The sequence below is a fragment of the Idiotropiscis lumnitzeri genome, chromosome 21 (genome assembly GCF_059441095.1).
Source record: "Idiotropiscis lumnitzeri isolate Australia: NSW breed Sydney's pygmy pipehorse chromosome 21, RoL_Ilum_1.0, whole genome shotgun sequence".
In the NCBI taxonomy this organism is placed as follows: domain Eukaryota; kingdom Metazoa; phylum Chordata; class Actinopteri; order Syngnathiformes; family Syngnathidae; genus Idiotropiscis; species Idiotropiscis lumnitzeri.
The window spans coordinates 1,977,562-2,000,415 of record NC_142411.1 but is presented as its reverse complement, the minus strand read 5'-3'; the positions used below and the strand labels follow the sequence as shown (position 1 = coordinate 2,000,415).

The window sequence follows — 22,854 nt, the reverse complement described above, 5'->3', positions numbered from 1 at the left end:
AGTAAGAGGGGAAAAAATACACTGAACTGAAAAAGGGGGAGGTATTGTTCACCCCTCTACACTCTTGGGTTGTTTTCCTTCAATGACGTCATAACTATTTGAGAACCGACGAGCGAGAAAAGGGTTAGAATGTTATTAGATGATCATTTACTGGTCAATGCAATGCAAAGTATGTCCCGATGAAACCTGCAGACTTAGTGAGAAAGTAACATGGAGGTATCAAAAGATAAGAGGGTAATAAATTTAATCCCTATGACTCCATTGTGCTCAATGCTACATATTGCTTATTAGTTGTTTGTTAGATATGCTAGGCCACACAAAACATTCAACAACCTGGAAAGAATATATGTATTTAAAGGTAATAGAATGTTTTTGACGTGCAGCGCAAATGTGTGCAAGTTGGATCACTATATTTGCAAAACACCTTATTTCAGTCGTGCAAACCTTTGATTTTTGACTCTCATTGTCGATCATCCATTTATTATTCCAATTGAGCAACGCGTGTCTATGAGGAAATATTTACGAGACCCTGACGTCTTTTAATCGCGTAATCTGCAAGAAAGTGTGCAAGGAGATGGCGTGGGGAGGGCGGAACCAACGTGCAGGCGGAACAAGAATAGAGGCCGGGAAAAGAGAGGGAAATTTAAACCGTCGGGACCTTCTGTCAAAGCAGCCGCGCTCGAACGAAACGACCAACACAAATATTGATCAAGAGTAATAAATATTGACGCAGACTTTTTTTCTGAACGAGGATAACTCCCTCGTTATGGTGCAGAATGGATTTGAACCACGACCAGGTAATGTTTTGTGTGTAGACGTTTTTCTTGTACTGTTGCTAACAGTTAGCCTTGTGTTGCAAAGCTTTTAGATGGTGGTTAAAAATGTTTTTTTTTTTTAAACTAGTGTGCAATAGATTTGTTCTAATATAGTCGTTACTCTCGTCCCGAAGTAATCGGTGGATTGTATTTAAATAAAATATTTGAGTTACTTGTTAACGCTGCGTCCAGGGAAACGCGGACATTTCAAAACTTGACTTGTTCGACTAATAGTGCGTTCGGGAAATTTCCGCTTGGAAAAGTAGATTTGACTGCTGGTGCTGGGGACCGCACAGGTGAAAACACGTTCGCGATTCTATCCAATGCATTTATCTGTATTAATTTGTAATCCTAGAATCTGAGAAAACTTGGAACGTAGCATAAGCAGTGTTTGTCATGCCCCAGCCGCCTCGAATGCAACACAGTAGTACTCTACAAATTAGTTTGGATATAATTGACCAGATGCAGCACTTCAATTGGTTATTAATAATGCATAAAAAGTTGACATTTTCATCTTTTTTTGGGGGGGGGGCAAGTGGGAGTATGCAATATGTAAGAGTTTTTTCATTGTTGTGTGTAGCTTTCAGAGTCCCCCTCCAAAAACAGCTACATAGGGAGCTACTACCAGCCTCCAGACAAGATACTACCAATCCCAAAAGAAGCGGAGCTGTTCGCCAAAGGTGCAGATCACCTGATCGAAGGTCCTGGCCTCCAACCGACCAAACAGAACAGCCAGGGTACGTGAGGTATTTAGCCTTTCTTATTCAGTGTCACTGTAATATATATTTACAGGTACAATATGCTTGCCTCATTTCAGGTGTCGTGGATGCACTGAGGACCCTTCAGGAGAAAATTAAACGCCTGGAGCAGGAGCGCCTGCAAGCGGAGAAGAGCTCCCCGCAGTTCTTACACGATGCGAGTAAGCATGAGCCTGCCGCTACGTCAACTAGCCTGCCTGTGACAGGGGGCGATAACCGGAGAGGTGACTACATGCTCGAACATAAAATACAAAAATAAAAAAAAACAGTGGTGCATTCAAAAACTTTTGGAATTCCTGTTGGAGTTTGTCAAACTAAACATGACACTAAAAGAATTCCACGTCATGTATTCAAAACAACCACATCGCTTTGCGTTTGCGTATTTGATTTATCCTCTGCGAAGAATGACGAATATCACTGACATTTTGAATGAGGTGCTGAGACTGCCTCCATGGAGCAGCACTATGGTAATTGAATTGACGGCAATAGTAATAAAAAAATGTGCTTGCAACACAAAATGTGGCCTTGATTACAGAGCTGGACTCCAAGCTGCAGTCTGCCGAGTCTCGCTGTAAGATGCTTGAGCGGCAGCTCGACTACATGAGGAGGATGGTGGACGGCGCCAGGAAGGACAATGTGGCACAGATTGACAATCAGGCACAACCGACAACGGTACCCATGTCAAAGTCAAAAGAAACTCAACCATTTGTATGAAACCATTAAAAAAAATGACATTTTAATAATCTGTGTCTTCAAACTTAACTTTACAGCAGCAGACGCCAGACAAGCAGCCAAGCAACCCAGACAACCAAATTCAGCACGAAAAGCTGCAGAAACTTGAATCGGAGTGTCACAAATTGAGCAGAACGCAAAACATGTCAGAGGTAAGATTGCGACATGGTTGAAGTCATTCCTACAATCTTGTTTTTAACTTCTGTGACTGCTGTTGACAGATGAAGCTTGCCGTTCTGGAGCAGAGGCTTCTGAAGGAGGAGCATGAGCGGAAACTTGTGCAGGAGAAAGCAGGCCAGGTGAGACAAAAAAAATCAGTCGTGTTCTTTTGCCCTTGCTCATTCCACATCCAGCAATGTAAAACTTTAAACTTTCCGTCCACAGCTGCAGCGAGAGTTGGACCTCAACCTGCGACTGTATTCTCCACCTGCCGCCCAGCAGTCGAAGCCAAAGACGACCCCCCAGAAGCCCAGTCTGGTATTGTTTAAAAGCCTTGAGATGGTTTACGGGGATGAATTGGGGGAGGGGGGCTGATTTATTGCGTTCTATTTCAGAAATCGCCCAGACCGAATGAGACGGCGTCATCGAGCCACAAAAGGATTCCATTCGTGGCAGGAACGGTAAGTAGCGACTTACCAAAATAAAGCATCGTGTCAGTCCCGATGCGTTTGTCTCCTCCCTCCAGTCGACCAACCCGAGCCACTCGGTGCACGCCAACGTGCAGAGCATCCTGCACATGATGAAGCATCACCAGCCTCAGCTGTGCGAGCGGGTGAGCGCCCTGCACCGCGGCGCCAGGAAGAGCCTGCGTATGGACGGCCAGCCGGAGGCCAGGCGAGACGGCGAGCCCCAACCCGACAATCAGTCGCTGGGCTCGCTGTCCGACCTCCTGCTGGCCCTGCAGGACGAGCTGGGCCAGATGGGCTTGTGAGTAAGGCCGAGGTGGTCGTTATACGCGCAGTTGGCGAGATTCTTATGCGGGTGTGCTTCAGCGAACATCAGGAGCTGATGCGCCAGATCGACACCACGCAACATATGGAGCAGAGGCACGAATTGCAGAGAGAATTGGAAAGTATGGTGGCCAGGATGGACAAAAAAGGAGCGCAGATCACTAAACTGAGGAAACACCAGCAGACGGTAGGACGAGTAGGGATGTATGTCCTGTCAAAAATTAATCAGCAGCTGCCCCCCCCCCAAAAAAATGGTTGCGTTGAAAGTGTTTTATTTAAATCAATGGACGGGAGAAAATGCTTGAAAATTGTCAGGTACGCATGAACTATTTTCAATTATTATTTTTTTAAAGCTCGACATTTATTCTTATCATTTCTTCAGGTCCACAAGTTGAGCCAGCAGCCGCGCGCCGCCAAAAAGGCGACGAAGAAGCCAAGCGCCGCGCAGCCATTGTCGACTTCTCCTGCCAGGATTAAACCTCATCAACATCATCATCATCGTAATCATCATCAGGAAAGGCCGAGCAGCATCGGTCAACAGAGCCTCCACATACTCAGGGAGACGCAAAAACTGCGCAACTGCCTCAAACAAGAAGACATCTGCTGGGAAGCTTAAGTCAAGTCTGACTACGTTGAACCAATCCACACGTTTTTAAATCATATTTTCATTCCATATGTCATGTAATGATTTATTGTATTTTACATATTGTACATTTTTAATAAAGCTTATTTTCGACAATTTTACGGGGGGTTGCTAGTTGCAATGCAATTATTAGTCACTTGATGGCAGTGTTGAGCCAGTGCCATGCAAATGGAAGATAAATTTCAATTGTTTGTTTTGCAATAGTGACCCTGGAAACTGGGTTTCCTTTAACAGCAATGCCAAAACAATATTAGCACCTGTGGGGAAATCAGTTCAGTTCCATTTAACTTTTTTAGACCTTTGTTTTCAAACATTTCGATACAATTTTAACATTGGGTCCAGCACATCATTTCCCCCCCCCATTATTTATAGTAAAAGTACTTTGTTAATGTTCAAACTGCTGACAGGACAGAACAGTATCCCCCCAAAAAAGTAATAATGGTGAGAAAACTGCAACCATCCACATCTTAATGATTCTGTGGTTCTGCGCCGCTTCAACATTTGCTCCCACCAGAGAACAAAGCTGACGTAGCGTTCCCAAAGCGTCAACTCGAAACTTGCTTCTTTAACACAGACTTCCCTAAAATTGCTGCATTGGAGCCGGAATCAAAGATGACACAGTCGTCATCTATATTTCAAAGCAAACATTGATACGGCGATGATTGTTTGAACAAACTTTATTAGATCAACAGGCTGCAGATTATAGCCACACTTGAAAAAACAATGCAAACATGGAACAACAGAAATAAAAAGGGCACACATTTTTTTCAAAGCCATTGGAATCGTACCAAGAAGATGGATTGATGTCTCGAGAAGGCAAAACAACAATTGGATGGCACTCCAGTGTGCGCTCGTGCGGCGCAATCAAGCCCATTGGGCCATGCAGGGAATTGCTGGAACTTTTTTTTGGTTTTGGTTTTCTACACATTGGAAATGAACACTTCGAAGGAGTGGAAAAACTTAAAACTTACTGGCCGGTTGTGAAAAGTCATTTCGTGACTTGTAAAAGCTTCGTTTCCACCAAGCGGGACAGTTCAGTATGTCAGTTTGATATTGTCTTGTAGGGGGGGGGGCGAAGCTGTCTGATGATTGAGCCGCATTTTTTCATGTTCCAAGTAAGTTGAATAGGGAGGGAAAGCCAAAAGAGCAGAAGGGTCAAAATGATCCAAACTGTACCGCCTCTTAGCGGAAAACAAAGTTTTAATTGGGACGTATTGAGATTCTTTAATAAGCAGATTCATGTTTGGGGTGCGTTCCAAAATGATTTGGACGTTTAAGGCTAGGAGTGGCAGAGCAAACCACAGGACTGAGGAAAAAAAAAATCAAAAATCCTAGCAGGTGTGAAATTGCTGATAACCCTTAGCATTAACAAGCATAAAGCTTTGATTTTTTTTTTTTGCTCTTCCAAACTCAACTGAATAAGGCACTTTTCCTGAAGCTGTGCAGGGGAGTGAGTAAGAAGCAGGCAACAATGAACGCAGATTGCAACAATGTGAGCATGTGACGCTCGTCTTTTAGGAATTCATGCCCGATGATGCAGCAGCGTTGGCGGACACTTAAGACTCAAGTATTTCTGGAAATGTGGGCGCAAAAAAAAAAAAGGATGCAGCTAAGGCAAAAAGTCACTGCGCGTCTTTGGGCTGTAGCCTAATGCCACCTGGCGATTGTACAATGAAGGCGAGTTTATGTTCGATACTGCGCGGCCCAATAATACACAATCACTTGATTTGGTTTGGAAAAGCGGACAAACGCGTTAAAAGCAAAGCTCGTCAGTGCAATGCTGAAGTTCCATGCCAAAAAAAACGGAGGAATTTGGCATCGATGGCTCACGGTTTCAAGGCATACTCTTCACACCTTATCAAGTGGTTATTCAGTATGGGGGGGGGGGGTCCAAAAGGAGCAAATACACTTCAGTCTGACAAACGCAAGAGGGCCAAGAACATTTTTAGCAGGAAATTACAAAAAAAATCCAAAATTGTTACCATTTTTAAATGACTCCTATCACTGACAATTTGGAAGAAAATCGAAAAAGTGTCCTAAGCAAATTCAACTAAATTTTGTCCAGAGTCTGAATCATTTTGGGTGCAATTGTTGCGTATCAAGAGTCAAGAAGCATCCAGCATGCAAAAAAAAAAAAAGCGACTAAATCACACCATAACATTCAGTGACGAGCTCTGTAAAGCACAGAACAAAACAAAAAAAGCATATCGACATTCCTTCATTAAGACTTCCCTGAACTTCACGAAAACCTAATAGATGGACAAGACGACGACATGACAGCAAACAAACAAAAAAAAATAGCAGCACGCAGCCAACAAGACTCGTTTATCAACATTTTCTCATCCATCACATGAATCCAAACTCTCCACTATAACTAAAGATTGCCGGGAGTGTCGGGTCATGAAGACCATTCGTGAACTATTTGGAGTGGGGGTGGGGAAGGTGCTAAATCTGACCAATAATAAGCCTCGGCTTCTATCGTCTTTCCATGGCTAACGAAGGCTCTTCAGTCCAGCTGGGATTCGCATCACTGCACTCAAGCAGGTAGAAATACAATCATCCTTCCCTCAAGTTTCCTCCACCAAACCACACCGGACATTTAAAGGCACTTGTCACCTACTATATATTACGGTCTCTATCTAGGAGAAGTGCACGCCGCTCGCTTCCAACTCCTCACTAAACAAATTCTCTACATTCCTAAAAATACTGTACAATCTTTCCATTTTGAAGACCACCGCTGCAACCGGACAGCTGGTGGGATCTAAGGAGACGACGGACAGGAGATGAGCGATGTTTTATTGCATGCAACTGCTCTTTTGTAAGGCAGTTGTAAACTAAACTTGTATCGGGTAATCTTAGCCCAGCAAGACAAACGCAAATCGAGCCAGCCGCCGGACAAATGGCTTGTTAATTGCGGCTATAATCATAACCTCTCTCATGGAAATGACGACCGACATATACAAGATAAAACGGCAATGGAGGGAAGGGGGGCAGAAATGATTGAACAGGCTAAAAGCTAAAGTGAACTTCCGCAGTTGTCACATTAAACAACTCCAACAGTGTTTCCTCTTCGGCAACGGCCAACTCATTTCCATGAGGCGGCTTCAAATATCAATTTGCAGGGATGAGTGATTTAAAAAAATGCCGAAGATGGGGCAGCTCGGAAACACTGTTTGAGTTATGGAGGGCGGCGGACGGGAGTGTGTCGGTTGAAGGGGATTATTGTGAGAGGTGTGGACCTGAGCACGAGCAGTGCGGCCTCAAAGAGTGTGGTAGTTGCGGTCCTTGGACTTGCAGAACTTGTAGAGGAAGAAGATGACCGCCTGCAGGCCCAGCACCAGCACGATGCCGCCGATGAAGCTGGCGGCGTCGAAGGTGGAGTTCCTGTGAGGGGCCGGAGAGGATGTCACCGGGGTGCTTGTCGAGGAGCCGCCTGGAGGAGTGAACAAATATGCGCATAGTTACAGTGTCATAGGAAGAAAACTATAAAAGTACTTTGGGGAAATTAGCATATTTAGTAGGGACACAACCAATTAATTGGCTTTTTAAAAATCGGCATAAATATTTTATTTGGGAGGGTGGTGGAGAGTTTTACAACACAAGAGAACATTCAACAACAACAATACCGAAGACTTAATCTTGATTTTTTTTAATTAGAAAAAAAGCCACATTTTTCTTGAATTAAAAAAATCTTGAAAAATTGCATAGCTAATAAATTACCTTTTTTAAATAGATTTTTTTCTTAATCTTGACAAAATATAGGACTGAAATAGATATGAAATAAAATAAATATGAAATAGGACTTTTTATATATTTTTCATGACATTTTTTTGTAAAACATTTTTCCCCAAAAACCTTTAAAAAAAACTATTCTGCTATGACTTGACTTTTTCTTGAAATTATTGCAGTATAGTAAATCCATTTTATTCCTCCCTTTTTAAGCGTGACCCTGAAATTAAATACAAGCCCATAAATCAAATCAAGTGAGGGCGATGGAAAGAAATAAACTATTCTGTGACTCACAAAAATAGTGAAGCGTCCCACAGTCAAGAATGAAGCCGATCATCGTCTTAATAAGCCAAACGACAACCTTGGCTTTTCCAAAATTGAGCAGAACCGAGCCTGACTGATTGATGTAAGAACGCGTAACGTTCTAACTAAGTTTTCCCTCATTAGATTACACACAACATGCATGCATCATTTCATACCTGCTGTCGAAATATTACGAAAAATCACATCGCAAGTCGCTCTCCGATTCCCACGAGCCACTTACTTGAATTTGTGGACGCAGCTGTGGTTGAGACGGTGGTGACGTTGAGAGCGGGCGTAGGCGTTGCAGTGGTAGTGGTAGTGTTGGTTGAATTGGCTACAATTGGGTCACAGCGGACAGTTAAGCGTTGCAAGATAATCTTTTCAAGCACTAATCGGCAATAAAGGATTTTTTTTTCCCCCAGTCAATCTTGCGTGCAAAACAATTTACAATCCTGGCCATGTTTTTGGGCAACTTTGTTCACCCAGAATAATCAACTGGATTCTATATGTAGAAGCATGTTGGTGTGCGCAAGTCAAGCAGCAGCAGGAGGAGGGGGGAGGGGTAGCGCGGGTTACCTGTGGTGGGCTCAGGGGTGCTGCTGTTAGTGACAACAGAGGTGGCGGGGTTTGTAGTGGAAGGGGCAAGGGTTGAGGGAATCAGGGCGGTTGGGCTCGGACCAGCTGGACAGGGAACCATCACCGGGACAAGAGTTTGAAAAGGGAGAAAGCCAGAGACACCGCGGCAACCACACATTGAAAAGGAGAACTCGCAGGTTTGTCAGTTCAAGTTAAAAAAACAAAACAACAACAACAACAAAAAACCCGTTAGAGACAAAGAAGGCAGAGAGTCCAAATAGCTGACACATTTAAAGCAAAACAGTACTCATGGAAATATTTGTTGCACAATTAAACGCAAGGAGGCTGTTAAATGTGATTTCAGCGTTCAGATCTGGGGTCAGACTCGATAGCGACTATCATTTGACCCCAAAACACACAACAGCCGCCTAGCAAACGTCATTTAGGACGCGTACTTTGTTTCCTCCAACGCGGACAAAAACATGTCACGTAATCGTTCACGGTTAGCCATGATTAGATCATGTGACCTGTGAGGATCCTGCAACGTAACGTCCGCAGACCTACCGGAGCAGCTGGCGTTGCTGCACGTGCCGTTTTTTTCCAAGAGTGTCACGTTGTAGCAAGCGGCGCCATCGGGTACTGAAATGCAAAGAAAAAAAATTAATGGATATCATTTCTATTTATTTGACTGGACAATAAACAATAGCCGAGACCAAATGTGGCCACGACGAGTAAAGGCGCCGTTGATTCCGTCCTAACTACCAATGACAATCGAGAGTGTCACGATGACAACTGGCGAGCAACGACGGCGACAAATGTGGGACTGCGGTGTTACGATACATTTGGAGAGGGTTGTAAAATCCAATCCAATTACTAATTAACCACCACATGGGACTTTGCCCTCCATGAATGTTTCCTGCCCCTAAAAAAAAACAAAAAACAAAAAAAAAAAACAGGGAGTCCAGACAGCAACTGACGGGGGAGGAGTGGTGGTGGTTGTTCCTGACTTATCAATTTTCCCAACCTCAGATCTCGACAATCTGCGCGAACTCCGAGATTAGCATCGTTTCTCAATGAGTCATGACTGACGGCATCTTGTGACTGCGGATTGTGTTAAGAAAAGGACGCCATTCACAATCATTTATGTTTGCTGTCATTTTTGGTGCAAATCACCCGATCCCAAACTAATTCGGTGACATGCTTTTTGCGCAACCAATCTTGCGAGCCGTATCACGAGAAGACGCCCACCGTTCGGTCACGAGGGTCTCAGCTTGTTCACATTTCCCCACATTGTGGCTCTCAACTCAACCTAGCTCTGAAAAAAAGAGGAACAATCTGCGGAACCACACCTAGCAAAGCGAAGGACTCAACATCCAGATCAATTAACGCTTGTATGCATTAAGAGTCGGGTTATGATTCATGATGCTGACGTACAATAGGATCGTAAAAAACAAAAAGATGCTCTTAAGAGCAAATACGGCTTCGTTGTCTGCAGTGGGTTACTTACGCAATTACCTTCTCAAGAATTTGGTCACATGTTGGTTGAAGTATTTTTGACACCTTTTGGGGGACTTGGCATGGTCATAAGTAAAAATGGCGAGGAGGAGCTTGGCTATCTAACAGGCAGCTGTGAAAGGTAGGGCCAGCTCAGGCACATTTGCAAGAAAGGTGACACTTAATACAAACTACAAATGCCGTCCCGGATGGCTTCGGAAAAAAAAAAATCAAATAAAAATCCTCGCAATCGTAGCAGTGGCGTTTTGTCGGAGCTGAGATTGGCCAGGAAATTCACTTGCGATGCACGAGGCTTTTTTTTTTTCCCACATTGAAAGATACAGCATGAGATAAATGGCGTCTAGATTATTCGGAGGGTGTTCGGTTGCTGCTGCAGTGTCCTTCATCTGTACTTTCAGCCATGTCAAGTGGCCGCTTTTGAAAAATGAAAGTAATTGAAAAAGCAATTGAATTGTCGGAATTTTTGTTTATTTACATCTCCTCTTCGCTGATCTGTTCATGCGCAACATAAGAGAAATGCGACAATCTTTTTAACATGATGAGAAAAACTCAACCGTTAGGGATCGCTGCGTTTGAAAACTCTGCCAGGTGGCCAGACCAGTTCCGGACTCAAATCCTCACGTTGGGTTGACTCGTCAAACCGGTCGACGATCAAGAGATCCCCGCCCGTGCTCGAGTCATGTGACGGAGGAGCAAATCTGACCTCAAGTCAGTCAGGATGCGCCACTGGTTTGCGAACATGTTTCCCTGTAGCTAATGCTGCCTTCTCCGTTTCCTTCTTCACCGGTGTGAAGATAAGGCAGGTTTCCTGCCGCACATCGCCTCGCTTCCTCTCCTGCACGTGTTCTTTCAGACTTACTAACAAACACGCATTCGATGTCCGCAACTCGCGTTCGTATGAACAAATGCGTGCGAGCGAGATAAGAGTGTGGTCGGTCAAAAAAAACAAATAAAAGTGACCTTAGTTACAGCCAAACCCGGTAAACTCTTTTGACACTGATAATCTGTTCTGCTCTTCTGACCTAACAACTATTTTTTTGTTTGTTGGCTATTGCAAAATAGAAACCAACTTAGTCCACCTAAGCAGATTTGCATTGGTCCCAAATAAGAAAAAAATATTGACAAACCACATAGCATGTTCCTACATGTACAAATTTTGCTGATGTCGCCACTTTAGGAACGGAACTGTCTTACACACAGGACGCAGGGGTGTCAAACTAAAATACACAGTGGGCCGAAAAATAAAACTTGAACAAAGCCGTGAACCAGCATTTAATTTTTTTAAAACAATATAAATGCTGATTTTTTAAGGAAAATTATTATAATAAGTGGGTTTATTAGTGCAACACAATGTATAGTTTTTTTTTTTTAAATTACTATTATCATATAGAATGTAAAATGGTATAGTAGTCATTTGGTATAACCACGCGGGCCAAATATAATTACACTACGGGCCAAATTTGGCCCGCGGGCCAGAGTTTGACACCTATGCTGTAAAGCATTTAAAAAGAAACCAATAATAACTTCCAACTGCTGTTACTCCTCAATGCGTGATGGCGATACAATGATAATGAAAGCGGCCTGTCACAGTCACGCTGTTGCTGTTTTTGTTGCAGCAAAGCTTGACCACGCAACATGTCAACGTGACGTCCATACATTCCCAGGAATCAGAAGCCCAAGCGGACAATTCGGGCCGTACAAAGACTGACCTGTGGCCTTCTCGCCACGCATACCTGACACACATACGCACATTTAGGGACAGACGGATACTCACATGATGTGCAGTTGAGCCACTGGCAGTCATTTGTGGCATCGCAAGCAGCACACTGGAGATCCAGGCAGCCATCTGCAAACATAATTACATTTTGCGTTGTTTTTTTTTTTTAAAATAAATTTGGATGCCGTCTTATTTTTAGGTTTAATTATGGTTTCTCGTTTTCGCTTACTTGTAGGCATGCTTTGTGGAGCAAAATAAGACTGACGATCAATACACACAATTCCAGTTTTCATACAGAGGAAGGAATGTGAAGAAACTGGCTAAGCTAAGGGAGGGTCTTGGCAAAAAAAAAAAGCTGACTTTTTAATGACATTTGTGAGCAAGGCCTTGGGATTCCCTGCCAAAGATGTAGTTGGAAAATCCCTATGACAACCATTTTGAATTGAGATTTTTTTTCCATGCATTTCCCCCCCCCCGAAGACACTTGATTCAATGTGAAGCTATTCAATATAATTAAAAAGCATCATCAGTCGGAATGCTTCCAAACAACAAATTCTGCCTCATATTGTGCAATAAAAACCTTGAGATGTGGGAAAGATACATTTATTGATAAATGTTATTGATAAGCAGTATACTGACAAAAATGCTCAATGAGGGAACTAAATTAATTATTTTTTAGAGTGTATGTGACAATAAATATTTTGAGTGTACATGACTGTATGGAAACTTTACGGCTCACCTTCAGAAGAAATACAAACGTTAAATTGTTGCAACTTGCATGTTTTTCTTCATAAATTCAAATAAAACTTAGAGAGAATCAGATTAAATTGTGTAATTAGGAGCCATTTAGTTTGCTTTCGAAATGGCAAAGGTAGGCTAGTTTCTTCACCGACCAGCGTGGACATGAAACTGGCGCGTCGCCATTTAGATAATTCGTAAATAGAAACACCCGGTGGGGTATGAGTGCATTTCAATTAAAACATTAAGCGCCTTGTCTTTTCCGTTCTAAGAATATTTTATTTGATTTTATTTTTTGGGTATGCGCTTGAAGCGCTCGCGGCGACGCGTCGAGTCGCTCGAGGCTAGTCGGCTAGCCATTAGCATTGGCACGAGCGAGCGTCTGCTGGTAAACTTACCTGAGTCTGTGGCGACGCACGCGCCAAAAAAAGACAGCGCTGCCGCGACGACCAAATACACCTTCGCGTTCATGGCTGCTGTCAACGAATTCAAGCGAGCGGCGGGAGACGTGTCGAGAATAAGACGGTAGTGATTTTTTCGGGCTCGTCCACTCGGGTTTGGCGCTCGAGGCTGCTGAGGTTGAGGCTTCGCTTGACGAGGCACTTCCTACTTCTCAGGTCATGTGATACCTTTCTACATTGGGGGCGGGGCAATGGCAGCGGGAGGGCGAATATTGCAACGTCAACTACTGCGGCTTCCTGGAATTTGCTCGGTGTTTCCCAATATTTATTGGGTCGAGACACAGACACATCAAACGATAATGTCATAAAAGGTATCACTGATCTAATCTTAATTGACTTGTTTAGTTGCTTAATTAAACACAAAGCTGAAGGATGCCTACAAGTGCAATCAGTGCGCCTTCCAATATTTAATGGAAGTCACTTCACGTCATAAGCAAATAAAATTGGACAAAGATCTATTTGTAATTCTGAAGTATTCATTTTGAGACAAATTAAATGGAGAGTTTGGAGCAAGACCACCGCCTCCGAGGAAGAACAACCAATCGGAGAAAATAGCGCATTTCACAACAGGTGTATTTTGCCCACTTAAGAAAATTTATGAGGGCAGCACGGTAGTCAAGACTGCCTCACAGGTCCGATGATCTGGGTTGAACTCAGCTCAGAACACAGAAAAGATAGTGCCACGCAAACTGTATTAAGAACAATACTGTTTTATTATATAATGTATAAAAAAAATGCATTATAATGACACACAAAATTTACATTCAAAGACTTGAACAGTGACATGTTCGTAGTACATGTCATGTGTTTTTGAGAATATGAGCTATAGTTTAAAAACACCACAGTTTACAACTGTACATTCCTTCTTGGGTCTTTGATTGGTAGTGGGGGCCTCCTCTATCCTCTTGAGGACGTCGACACCCTCCACCACCTGGCTAGAATGAGCAAAAATATCTTTCATCAAATGTGAATATGCGAGGGTTTGCGATCGTTGAATTTTTAGTCATGATTACAAACCCAAAGGCAACATAAGTTAAGTCCATCCAGCGTGTTTGTTGCAGGGTGATGTAGAATTGGGAGCCATTGCTGTGGGGGCCCTTGTTGGCCATCCCGAGAGTTCCTCGCTTGGTGTGAGAGAGAGCGAAGCTCTCGTCTGAACGCAGACATACAGTACGACACGTGTGAGTTGTTTAACACTGCCGACGTCACTCGACGGCTCACCGCTGTACCGTCAAACGTTGCTCCATAGATGGCCTCGCCTCCGTTTCCTTTCCTTTCTGGAGTAATATCTGCAAAGGATCATTAAAAACATCATTTAAAATTAATCATTTCATTTGGGAAAAAGCTTGAATCATAACATGTTTCAGAGTAAAAAAAACCAAGTGAAGCGCCACTCAAAGTAATGAAAATATTAAGCGTCAAAACCCGCCGACCAATCACAGCTCAGCTTGCATATTGTGTGACGTGCGTGTGCCGTGGCGTACCTCCGCCTTGCACCCAGCCGTTGGGCACTACGCGATGAAACAGGGAGCCCTTGTAGCAGAGCGGATAGCCACCGGTCGCCTGACCTCGCTCTCCTGTGCACAGAGCCTCAAAGTTCCACGAGGTCCTCGGACAAACGTCCGAGAAGAGCTGCGTCGCAGAGAAGACAACGAGTGGTGAAGCACATTGCTCGGTCGCAATCGTTCAAGGATGCTTTGAGGTCACTTTTTGAATACGTCCGTGCATCCGTTTTTTATATCACTTGTCCTTCATAAAGGTCGTTGGGCACAGGACACACACAGGACAGGTCACAATGACCCAATCCTCTGGGTATAAATGACATTATTTATTTCCGCAGCATTTTGGACCCAGAGTGAAGTTAGCTAGTTGACCCAATTTGTGTTTCTTTGAATCCAGCAGTTTTAAGAATGTACGGTAGCAGGTTGAATGCGTCAATCAATTTACCTCAAACAACAATCTGCCCACTGGCTCGTCGCCAATCTCGATGTCCATGAAGACAAACCTGTGCTGAATAGGAAACAGAACATTTTGTTTTTAACATGTCCCAAAAAATAAAGCCGAACTAACTAATATTACTCAACTTTTCATTTTGACTCGTTGGTTCAACTCTGCTGATACTTGTCATGTTAAAGGGGAGCGATTACTATAGCCAATGAAATTTAATGCAATTTATTCGTTCGAGCCTCTTTACCAACAAAAAATAAATAATAAAAAAAAATGTAATTTGCCTTACATTTTGCAGCAATTCAATAGACATTGTGCACGCCTCAGCGTCCACTGCCATTGACGGATATAGAAGTCAGAAAGTGCATTCTTTACACCGGGGCTGGTAGTGAATGAATTAATGTGGCTGTAGTTTGCCGTGGTTTGTCGTCAGACTTGCCTGAGTTGCTCGGAGATGTTTCAGGTAGTATTCGTCCACGCAGGAAGCTTCCAGCGGGTCGCACGTGAAGGCCCACTGATCCTTGGCCCAGGCGGCGAGAGCGTGGTCGTTCCCGATGAACTGGCCGTCCACATGGCACATGACGCCGCTGGAGAACTGCCACATTTCGCCACGCATTTCCTTTAGTCACAGAAGGATGTCGCATAATGTCAGCTGTGGGAAAGTTCTATTCGTAGCTCATTTAAGATGTCCTTGAACACATCTTAGAATCTGAGGTGAGCTATTATATTCATCCATTTCTATCCACAATTTAGATCGTGAGCGAACTAAGGTACAACTGTGTTCATGAAAATTTGGAAAGTCACCCGCGGCCCTGGAGCCCACCCGAAAGAATTCACCCCTTCACTGAGTTGCACTTCTCCACAATAAGAACCAAGACAGGGGCAACATTGCTGTACAAGTAATGGCCAATATGAGAAACATAAAACGCATCAACAAATATATATTTTATAAAGTTACCTTCTTCTGGTTGTCCAGAAATGCATACCAGTCAAATTCAAGTAATGCAATAATTTCTGGATCCACAAACTCACGAGGAAACTTCTGTTTTAGGCCCTGTTTGGTAAAGGAAAAAAAGGAAATAAAATCAAGTGAGAACATCCATCCAACGATTTTCTATATTATGGACTTTATCACACTTTGGGTGACAGGAAGGGTGCACTCTGAACTAATTGCTAGCCAATCGCAGAACACTTATAGACAAGCAATTCACACCTGGGGACAATTTAGTCTTCAGTGAACCAAAATGTCTGCAATCTGCTGCCTACCTCAGTGATGTTTTTGGCGATATGAAAATGTAGCTCTTTAATCAAGCCCACGATTTTGATGTGCAACTTTGGTTCCAAATCTGAAAAAGAAATAAAAGAAACATATTTAAACACTCCATAACAATTCGCTTTATTTGTTTGCGGTGCTTGATTATGTTCACTGCCACTATTGTTCTAAGATTATAGGCACTATTTCGTAAATGGCATGGTAATCTTTTGTAAAAGTTAGGCCATATATTTATGTACTATATTTATGTTTTGTACTAATTTGATTCATGTGTTTTATTGCAATAACGCATTGTCGTAATTGTACACAAGTCAAGTTAGTACTATTGTATGTTCCGACTGATTTGATATGCAAAAAAAAAAAAGTCCGAAATGCTACAAAACAACGTGTAATCATTCTAGTTTTGACAAACCATTCGTGCGTGAAGCAGACATGTCTGATGATAAGTTGGTGGTCTTTAGGTTCATGAAGATTTCTGAATTTTGGAGTTCATGGATTACTTAGTTTACTTTTCCCATCAGAATTTGTTACATTACGACTCCCAACAGCGGGAACACTGTATCGGTCTGTAAACAGTAGCCTCGTATCTACGGCAACAGGCATCAGGCGGCTGAAGATGACGCCATATTACTGCGACCATGGCGACGTTCCGCTTTGTTCAATCTTGCTCTACTTGTCAATTTGACAATACTGTAGTGTTTTTATTGTCGGGTTTAATGATTTATTTATGATTTAATAGCCAACTTAAATTATATTATTTAACATTTAAAAAAAATTTCCACAAATATTGTAGTTAGATGGCAACAAAGAATTTCTCTTGGTGAGATGAAAAGCGAATTGGATCGCGGCTCGGGAGGCGCTCTTGTTTGAAAATCACCGACTCCATTATTGTTGTCTTATGTGTCGCTTTGCTGTCATTTTCCCACCCATTTGCCACATATAGAGCATATATTGGTGTCGCGATGGGTGTACACGACTTGTGGTCTATCGTTGAGCCTGTTCGAGAATCGGTGCCGCTGTACAGTTTGAGCGGAAAGACGCTGGCTGTCGACCTCAGTTTGTGGGTTTGCGAGGCCCAGCACGTCCAAGCAATGATGGGCAGAGTTACGAAGCCCCATCTGAGGTAATACTGTCCACTCATTTAAATCCATTTACACAGTATAATGAGTAGAATTGCGCACTCACAAAACTATTACCATACACCCAGTCACCAGAGGGTGTGCACACTTTTTTCTCCCCATCTTGAAAATAATTCAAGTAAATTTAGGTATCACATTTTGATTACCAAAAAACAGTAATTGTGCAGGAGGTGTTTAGTGTTTTTTTTAATCCGTTGCATCCTACTAACTAAATTAACCATGATGATACACAGGAATCTATTTTTCCGAGTATCGTCCCTCATTCTTATGGGGGTGAAGTTGGTGTTCGTTATGGAAGGCGAGGCCCCTAAACTGAAAGCAGAAACCATGATCCAGAGGACTGCAAACAGATTTGGAGGGCCGAAAAAAATATCTAAATCCTCCTCTAGCACCAGTAGAGGGCGCTTTAATGCAGTCCTCAGAGAGGTTGGTTTGCTTGTGTACACTTTTATTCAACTTTGTCATGGCGAAAGCATAACATTGCCGCCTCTGTTTGCAGTGTGCGGAGATGCTTGACTACCTGGGAGTGCCGTGGGTGGTTGCCGCAGGGGAAGCCGAGGCCATGTGTGCATACCTGGACTCACACCGTTTTGTGGATGGTTGCATCACCAATGATGGAGATGTGTTCTTGTACGGAGCACAGACCGTCTACAGTAACTTCAATATGAACTCCAAAGTACGTGTGTTCATGAGCGCTCTTGTGTGCAAGAGATTTAAAATCATCGGTCAGGCATTTCCATGGTATTATAATTACTATCTTAAGTGCTGTGTAGACTTGGGGTGTGTAGACGTTTTATATTCACTGTGTGATTATTTGGGCAGCACACATTTACACGTTTAACATTTTATCACACATTTGGAGTGAATCTTACAGTCATAATATTTCCCTCATTTATGAATTATAAAATGGACAGCGTACATCGTGACAGTTGTTGGATTTCCTTTAAGGACCCCCAGGTGGACTGCTACAAGACCTCCCGTGTCCAAACCGAGCTTTGCCTCTCCCGAGAGAATCTTGTGGGTCTGGCGATCCTCCTTGGATGTGATTATATTCCCAAGGTAAGTTTAATGTTAGCGAAACAAATCACACACAACTTTTGTTCTTCTGTTAACGCTCGTCTTTTGACGCTCCGGTAAGGGAGTCCCAGGTGTCGGTAAAGAACAAGCGCTCAAGCTGATCCGGGCCATCAAAGGGCAAACGCTTCTGCAGAGGTAGAATTTAAAAACAAGCGGCGCTATGAAGACTGCAAAGTGGCGCGATGATGTCGCATGTGCTGATTCTCTCAGGTTCATGCGGTGGAAGGACGAGGCGGCGTGCGTGTCTCGGGAAAACGTTAAGAAGCTTCCCCACTGCCACATATGTCGACATCCAGGCGAGTGAGCTCGGAGCTTGCGAATCTGTTTGTAAACCAGATAAGAGTCAGCGAGTGCCTCTAAGTTGCTGCATCACATCACAACCTGTATTTGCATTTCCACTTTTCCTTTATTACCATGTAATAACAGTTGTGTGTGTCTGTGTGCGTTTTTTTTGTTTTGTTTTTTAAGGCTCAGCCAAAGCGCACGAGCGCAGCGGCTGCGCGCTTTGTGACAGTCAGCGATTCTGCCAACCTCAAGATTTCGACTACCAGTGTCCTTGCGATTGGCACCGCTCAGAACGGACCCGCCAAGCCCAGTCCGTCGAGGCGAATATCAAAAAGTATGCGGCAGTTGTCTTTATAACGTCCACCTTAAGGATAAGAGTCAGAAACGCTCATCACCGCCTATTTTAGACGAAATACATTGTATTTATTGTTTGTTGGGTAGACGTTAGGCTCATGCATCTTGTTGAGCCTCCCACACTTTTTGTTTAAACAATAAATTGGTTTCATTTCACGTCTTATTAAACACACTGTCGTTAACGGAGCAATCGCAGGCACTTTGTTCTTACCAAGATTGTTTCCTTGTTTTGTTTGATGTCGTTTCAGGAAAACACTGACGAGTCAGCAGTTCCCCTTTACAGAGGTACAGCTGTTGCTGCGCGCCTCGTTTGGTTTTATTTCGGAACAGCTGTTGAATTGCTGTGTTTGAACACGTCTTTCGTTTCCCCGCAGATTATCAACGAATTTCTGCTACCCAAGGACAAACCTGTCGAAAATTTCAAGAGGAGGCAGCCGAATATTTTATCAATGCAGGTATTGAATTATGTCTATCTAGGACCTTTTTTCATATTTGTAAGGTTCCTCATATTTTACATATTTTGGGGCATTTTTTTATTAAATAACTCCTCTTTTAAGATGTTGCTTATTTTTAGAATTCGATAGCAGCCTGATCAAACACTTTCTCCAGCCCACTTGCGTTCTACATGATTTTTTTTATTTATTTTTTTTTACCTAGATTGTCATCATGAACTTGTTTCTTTTCCTTTTCCCGTAGAAATTTGCTCTCAACAAAATGGAGTGGCCAAAGCACTACACGAGTGAAAAGGTTTTAGTTCTAATGACCTACACAGAGCTGATGAACAGAAAGTGCAGCAGGATGATGTCACCACAAATCAAGCCCATTCGGTAAAGTAGATGGACTATTTTATTTTGTTTCTTCAAAACTGTTGTTGTTATGTGGATTTTTAATTCTGCAATCTTTTTTCATCTTCTTTGAAAAGGATATTGAAACAACGCGTGAGGAATGCCGTTTCATGCTTCGAAGTCATCTGGAGCGCACCAGGCAAGTTTAAGCACACACCCGGTGAGAAAACATCCTCTCGGTTTGAGTGACAGGCCTGCTGCGTGGAGCGGAGGTGAGGTTGGGGTGCGGAGGAGGGGGGGGGCGTAAGGGGGTTCTGGGGGTTGTTAGTGACTGGCTGTGAGGTGCGCTTCAGAGGTGGCAGATCACTCACAACAGCCGCTAGGTGCTAAACTGGCTTCCTCCTCGCGCTGGGCAATCTGTCATCTTGCTCACTAACAAGACCCGTCTCCGTTTCAACTTGAGAATGTGTGTGAGAATTAAAAAAAAAAAAAAAAACACTTTTAAATTTCATTTGTATTCATTTATTATTATTATTACTATTTTTTAATGAGTTTTTAAATAAAAATATTTTTTCCAAGTATAAAAGTTGAATTGAAATTGTATATGAATTTGTAAAAATTATATGATTTTTTTTTTCTTGCGCATTCCCTGCAGATCATTACATTTTTCCCGAGGATCGGCCCGCCGAGGATCCGCGCGAGGTGCGGTCGGTGGAGGAAGAGAGCCTCTTCCGTGTGGCGTTCCCAGAAGTGGTGGCGAGCTACCTGAGGGACAAAGCGTTGACTGAAGAGAGCAAGACGAAGAGTAAGGCAACGTTGGTGTTCAATCAGCAGCCCGTGGGCCAAATAAGTATATTGCTGCGTATGTTTCCATCGATTTTGTGTGGCCCCCCCCACCTCCTCCGTACCCAGACGTGCCAAGTTCTTCCCATGCCGATCAAAGGCACGCGGAGCGTTGGCTTGTTTTTGCAAGCGAGGCCGTTACGGCTGCTCCGACACCCGAACATGTTAGTTTGACAGCTCGGGCGACGCACATCAAAGGCTCAGATGGAGCCGTGAGGTGTCTCCAGGTCTCCGTCTCTCTCTGTCAGGGTTGCGCTTCACCTTGCGCTGTAATACGAGCAGAGGGCTTCGCTGTGATTGTGGCTCTTCACTTTTGTCTTTAGTAACATACTCAGTTGGGTTTAGATCAATAGATCCTAGATTATCTGAACTCATTCACTACCAGCCGAGTAAAAAAAATGATCTTTGACGTCTTTATCCGTCATTGGCAGTTAATGAGTTAAATAAACGCTGAACAGTACACATTTTGGTGCTCACATCAAGTCTCTGTCCCTTTTTCAGAGAGGAAACCAAACAGTAAAAAGGAGAAGATGGCCGATAAATCCGATGGTGTTTCGGACCTCTTAGCCCGAATGACCCTCGGGAGCTCATCTTCAGAAAAGGCGAACTCCCCAGCAAGGCCAGGCATCCTGACAAACTCGCAGGATGTGGTGCTTTTGGACACACCCGTGAGCCACAAACAGCATCGGCAACGCCCTAAAAATAATCCCGGTACGTCTCCCTCTCAGGCGGATTCCTCGGCGTCCGTCTCGGCCGCTATCGACGCTCTCCACCTTAGCGACATCGACTGGGACGCGTTGTCCTTCACGGCCACGCCGCTCCCTCAAAGCGCTCCAAAGTGCACCTCAAAGGACATCGTGGAAGCTGAGCTGAAATCCTCGAAACACTCGAGTGCTGTTCCGGAGCGCTGCTTTTCGGAATGTCCTCTAAGGGACAGGCTGCTCATGAGAAATACAACCATGACAGTAGAAACACGAAATGATGACGTCACCAAACAAGCAAGCCTCCTTGTACCGATTTTAAAACCCATAGCACGCCCTCACAAAGACAAAAAGTCAGCTGAAGCAATTCCAAGCCAGACAAAGGCGGACAAAAATCCTCCTCACAAGTACAAATTTGTCACGGCAGCAGCCCCAAAAGCGCAGCGGTGCCTCTCTGAGCCGTGTCAGGTGGACGAAGACAGAAACGTGACCGTCAAAAAGAGCGTGTGCGTGAGCGTGTGTTCCTCCAGCGAGGATAGCGATGCGGAGAACCGGCAGATCGGGCCTCGCAGAACCTCCAAGAGCAAGCACGCTTACAAGCCAAATGGACGGATTCTGTTAGATCGTCCTCTGAAGCCTGCTTGCGAATCGCTGAAAACCACCAGTGAGAATGTCCAATCCCTCTTGCCTCAACGTGCGCAGAGCGGAGATGACGTCACGAAGCTTAAAAGCGAAAGCGAGGTCGACGCCGATATCCGTGACGTGTTTCCTGCCAGCCCGCCGTCCCCCATCAGTGTGTTGGATAGCGACGAATCAGTCATTTGCGGGGACAGCCCTTTGCCGCTGGCCGAGAGACTCAGGCTTAAGTTCCTCAAGTGAGAAGCAGGACGAAAAAAGATCCATCGTTCTGCCAAAACATCCAAAAATTAATAATAACAATAAAACTTTTAGCCAGCGCTGTGATCTAGTGGTTGGGATGTCTGATTTGCAGTTGTGAGCTTCGGGGTTCATAATAATTTGGCACAACTTTAAAAATGGACAGACAGTATTTCTATATAATAAGTGGCATCTAAACATACACGCTCTTTGAGAGAACTGCGAGCTGTTGGTTTTACAGCCCTCTGCTGTTGGTCCCCTTGATCATGAGTGAGGTCTTCCACACCTTTTTCAGACATGAAAAGGTCTGGCATGAGCTTGGTGACAGCTGCATCCTCTTGGCCAAATAACTCCTCCTCACCAACTTGTGTTCACTCATACTAATTGTGACTAAAAAGTAGTTACTAAAAGTAATAAAAGCTCATTGTTTTCCATCGGGATTTGTTTTAGCGCCATTTGTGAACTCAATAGGTTGAATGCAATCTTTACATAATTGTTTCGTTAATACCGGTGTGTTATTTTCACATTTTAATTATTAACTGACAGTTTTTTTGTGTTTTTTTTTAACTTTATCAATTAATACACTTTTTTATGTCTGCAGTAGCTATTTTAATTGTTTTTGTTCTTTTTGTCTGAT

The 22,854-nt window shown here is 43.6% G+C and overlaps 4 protein-coding genes across 10 annotated transcripts; 2 read left to right on the top strand and 2 right to left on the bottom strand.

The window, feature by feature from the left end:
- The first annotated feature begins 54 nt into the window (after positions 1-54).
- On the top strand, positions 55-3,999 carry cep57l1 (centrosomal protein 57, like 1). 4 transcript variants are annotated; one of them, XM_088285964.1, is made up of 11 exons: positions 55-234; positions 1,396-1,552; positions 1,633-1,734; positions 2,109-2,245; positions 2,344-2,457; positions 2,527-2,604; positions 2,690-2,782; positions 2,860-2,925; positions 2,991-3,232; positions 3,298-3,442; positions 3,638-3,999. In XM_088285964.1, exons 1-11 carry the CDS (start codon positions 211-213, stop codon positions 3,869-3,871), a joined length of 1,392 nt encoding a protein of 463 aa, XP_088142090.1. In that variant the 5' UTR covers positions 55-210; the 3' UTR covers positions 3,872-3,999. The 4 variants fall into 4 exon arrangements, with proteins under 4 accessions (XP_088142090.1, XP_088142089.1, XP_088142087.1 ...); XM_088285963.1 differs by having other exon boundaries at positions 56-234; positions 1,633-1,797; positions 2,347-2,457; XM_088285961.1 differs by having other exon boundaries at positions 58-234; positions 1,633-1,797.
- A 558-nt stretch (positions 4,000-4,557) lies between these two features.
- On the bottom strand, positions 4,558-13,161 carry cd164 (CD164 molecule, sialomucin). 2 transcript variants are annotated; one of them, XM_088286531.1, is made up of 6 exons: positions 12,875-13,161; positions 11,796-11,867; positions 9,071-9,145; positions 8,507-8,611; positions 8,172-8,264; positions 4,558-7,331 (listed from the first exon to the last, which is right to left on the bottom strand). In XM_088286531.1, exons 1-6 carry the CDS (start codon positions 12,945-12,947, stop codon positions 7,159-7,161), a joined length of 591 nt encoding a protein of 196 aa, XP_088142657.1. In that variant the 5' UTR covers positions 12,948-13,161; the 3' UTR covers positions 4,558-7,158. The 2 variants fall into 2 exon arrangements, with proteins under 2 accessions (XP_088142657.1, XP_088142658.1); XM_088286532.1 differs by lacking the exon at positions 8,507-8,611.
- A 470-nt stretch (positions 13,162-13,631) lies between these two features.
- Positions 13,632-16,757, bottom strand: ppil6 (peptidylprolyl isomerase (cyclophilin)-like 6). Of its 3 annotated transcripts, XM_088286811.1 has the most exons (9): positions 16,570-16,756; positions 16,151-16,230; positions 15,843-15,938; positions 15,324-15,503; positions 14,885-14,947; positions 14,422-14,569; positions 14,167-14,226; positions 13,955-14,090; positions 13,632-13,872 (listed from the first exon to the last, which is right to left on the bottom strand). In XM_088286811.1, exons 1-9 carry the CDS (start codon positions 16,622-16,624, stop codon positions 13,761-13,763), a joined length of 930 nt encoding a protein of 309 aa, XP_088142937.1. In that variant the 5' UTR covers positions 16,625-16,756; the 3' UTR covers positions 13,632-13,760. The 3 variants fall into 3 exon arrangements, with proteins under 3 accessions (XP_088142937.1, XP_088142935.1, XP_088142938.1); XM_088286809.1 differs by having other exon boundaries at positions 13,955-14,226; positions 16,570-16,757; XM_088286812.1 differs by lacking the exons at positions 16,151-16,230; positions 16,570-16,756 and adding an exon at positions 16,098-16,131 and having other exon boundaries at positions 13,955-14,226.
- Positions 16,743-22,657, top strand: gen1 (GEN1 structure-specific endonuclease). The gene is made up of 13 exons (XM_088286808.1): positions 16,743-17,280; positions 17,530-17,722; positions 17,796-17,972; positions 18,245-18,355; positions 18,435-18,508; positions 18,584-18,669; positions 18,842-18,992; positions 19,261-19,297; positions 19,387-19,467; positions 19,709-19,839; positions 19,935-19,996; positions 20,453-20,602; positions 21,142-22,657. Exons 1-13 carry the CDS (start codon positions 17,120-17,122, stop codon positions 22,218-22,220), a joined length of 2,493 nt encoding a protein of 830 aa, XP_088142934.1. The 5' UTR covers positions 16,743-17,119; the 3' UTR covers positions 22,221-22,657.
- Positions 22,658-22,854: the final 197 nt, after the last annotated feature.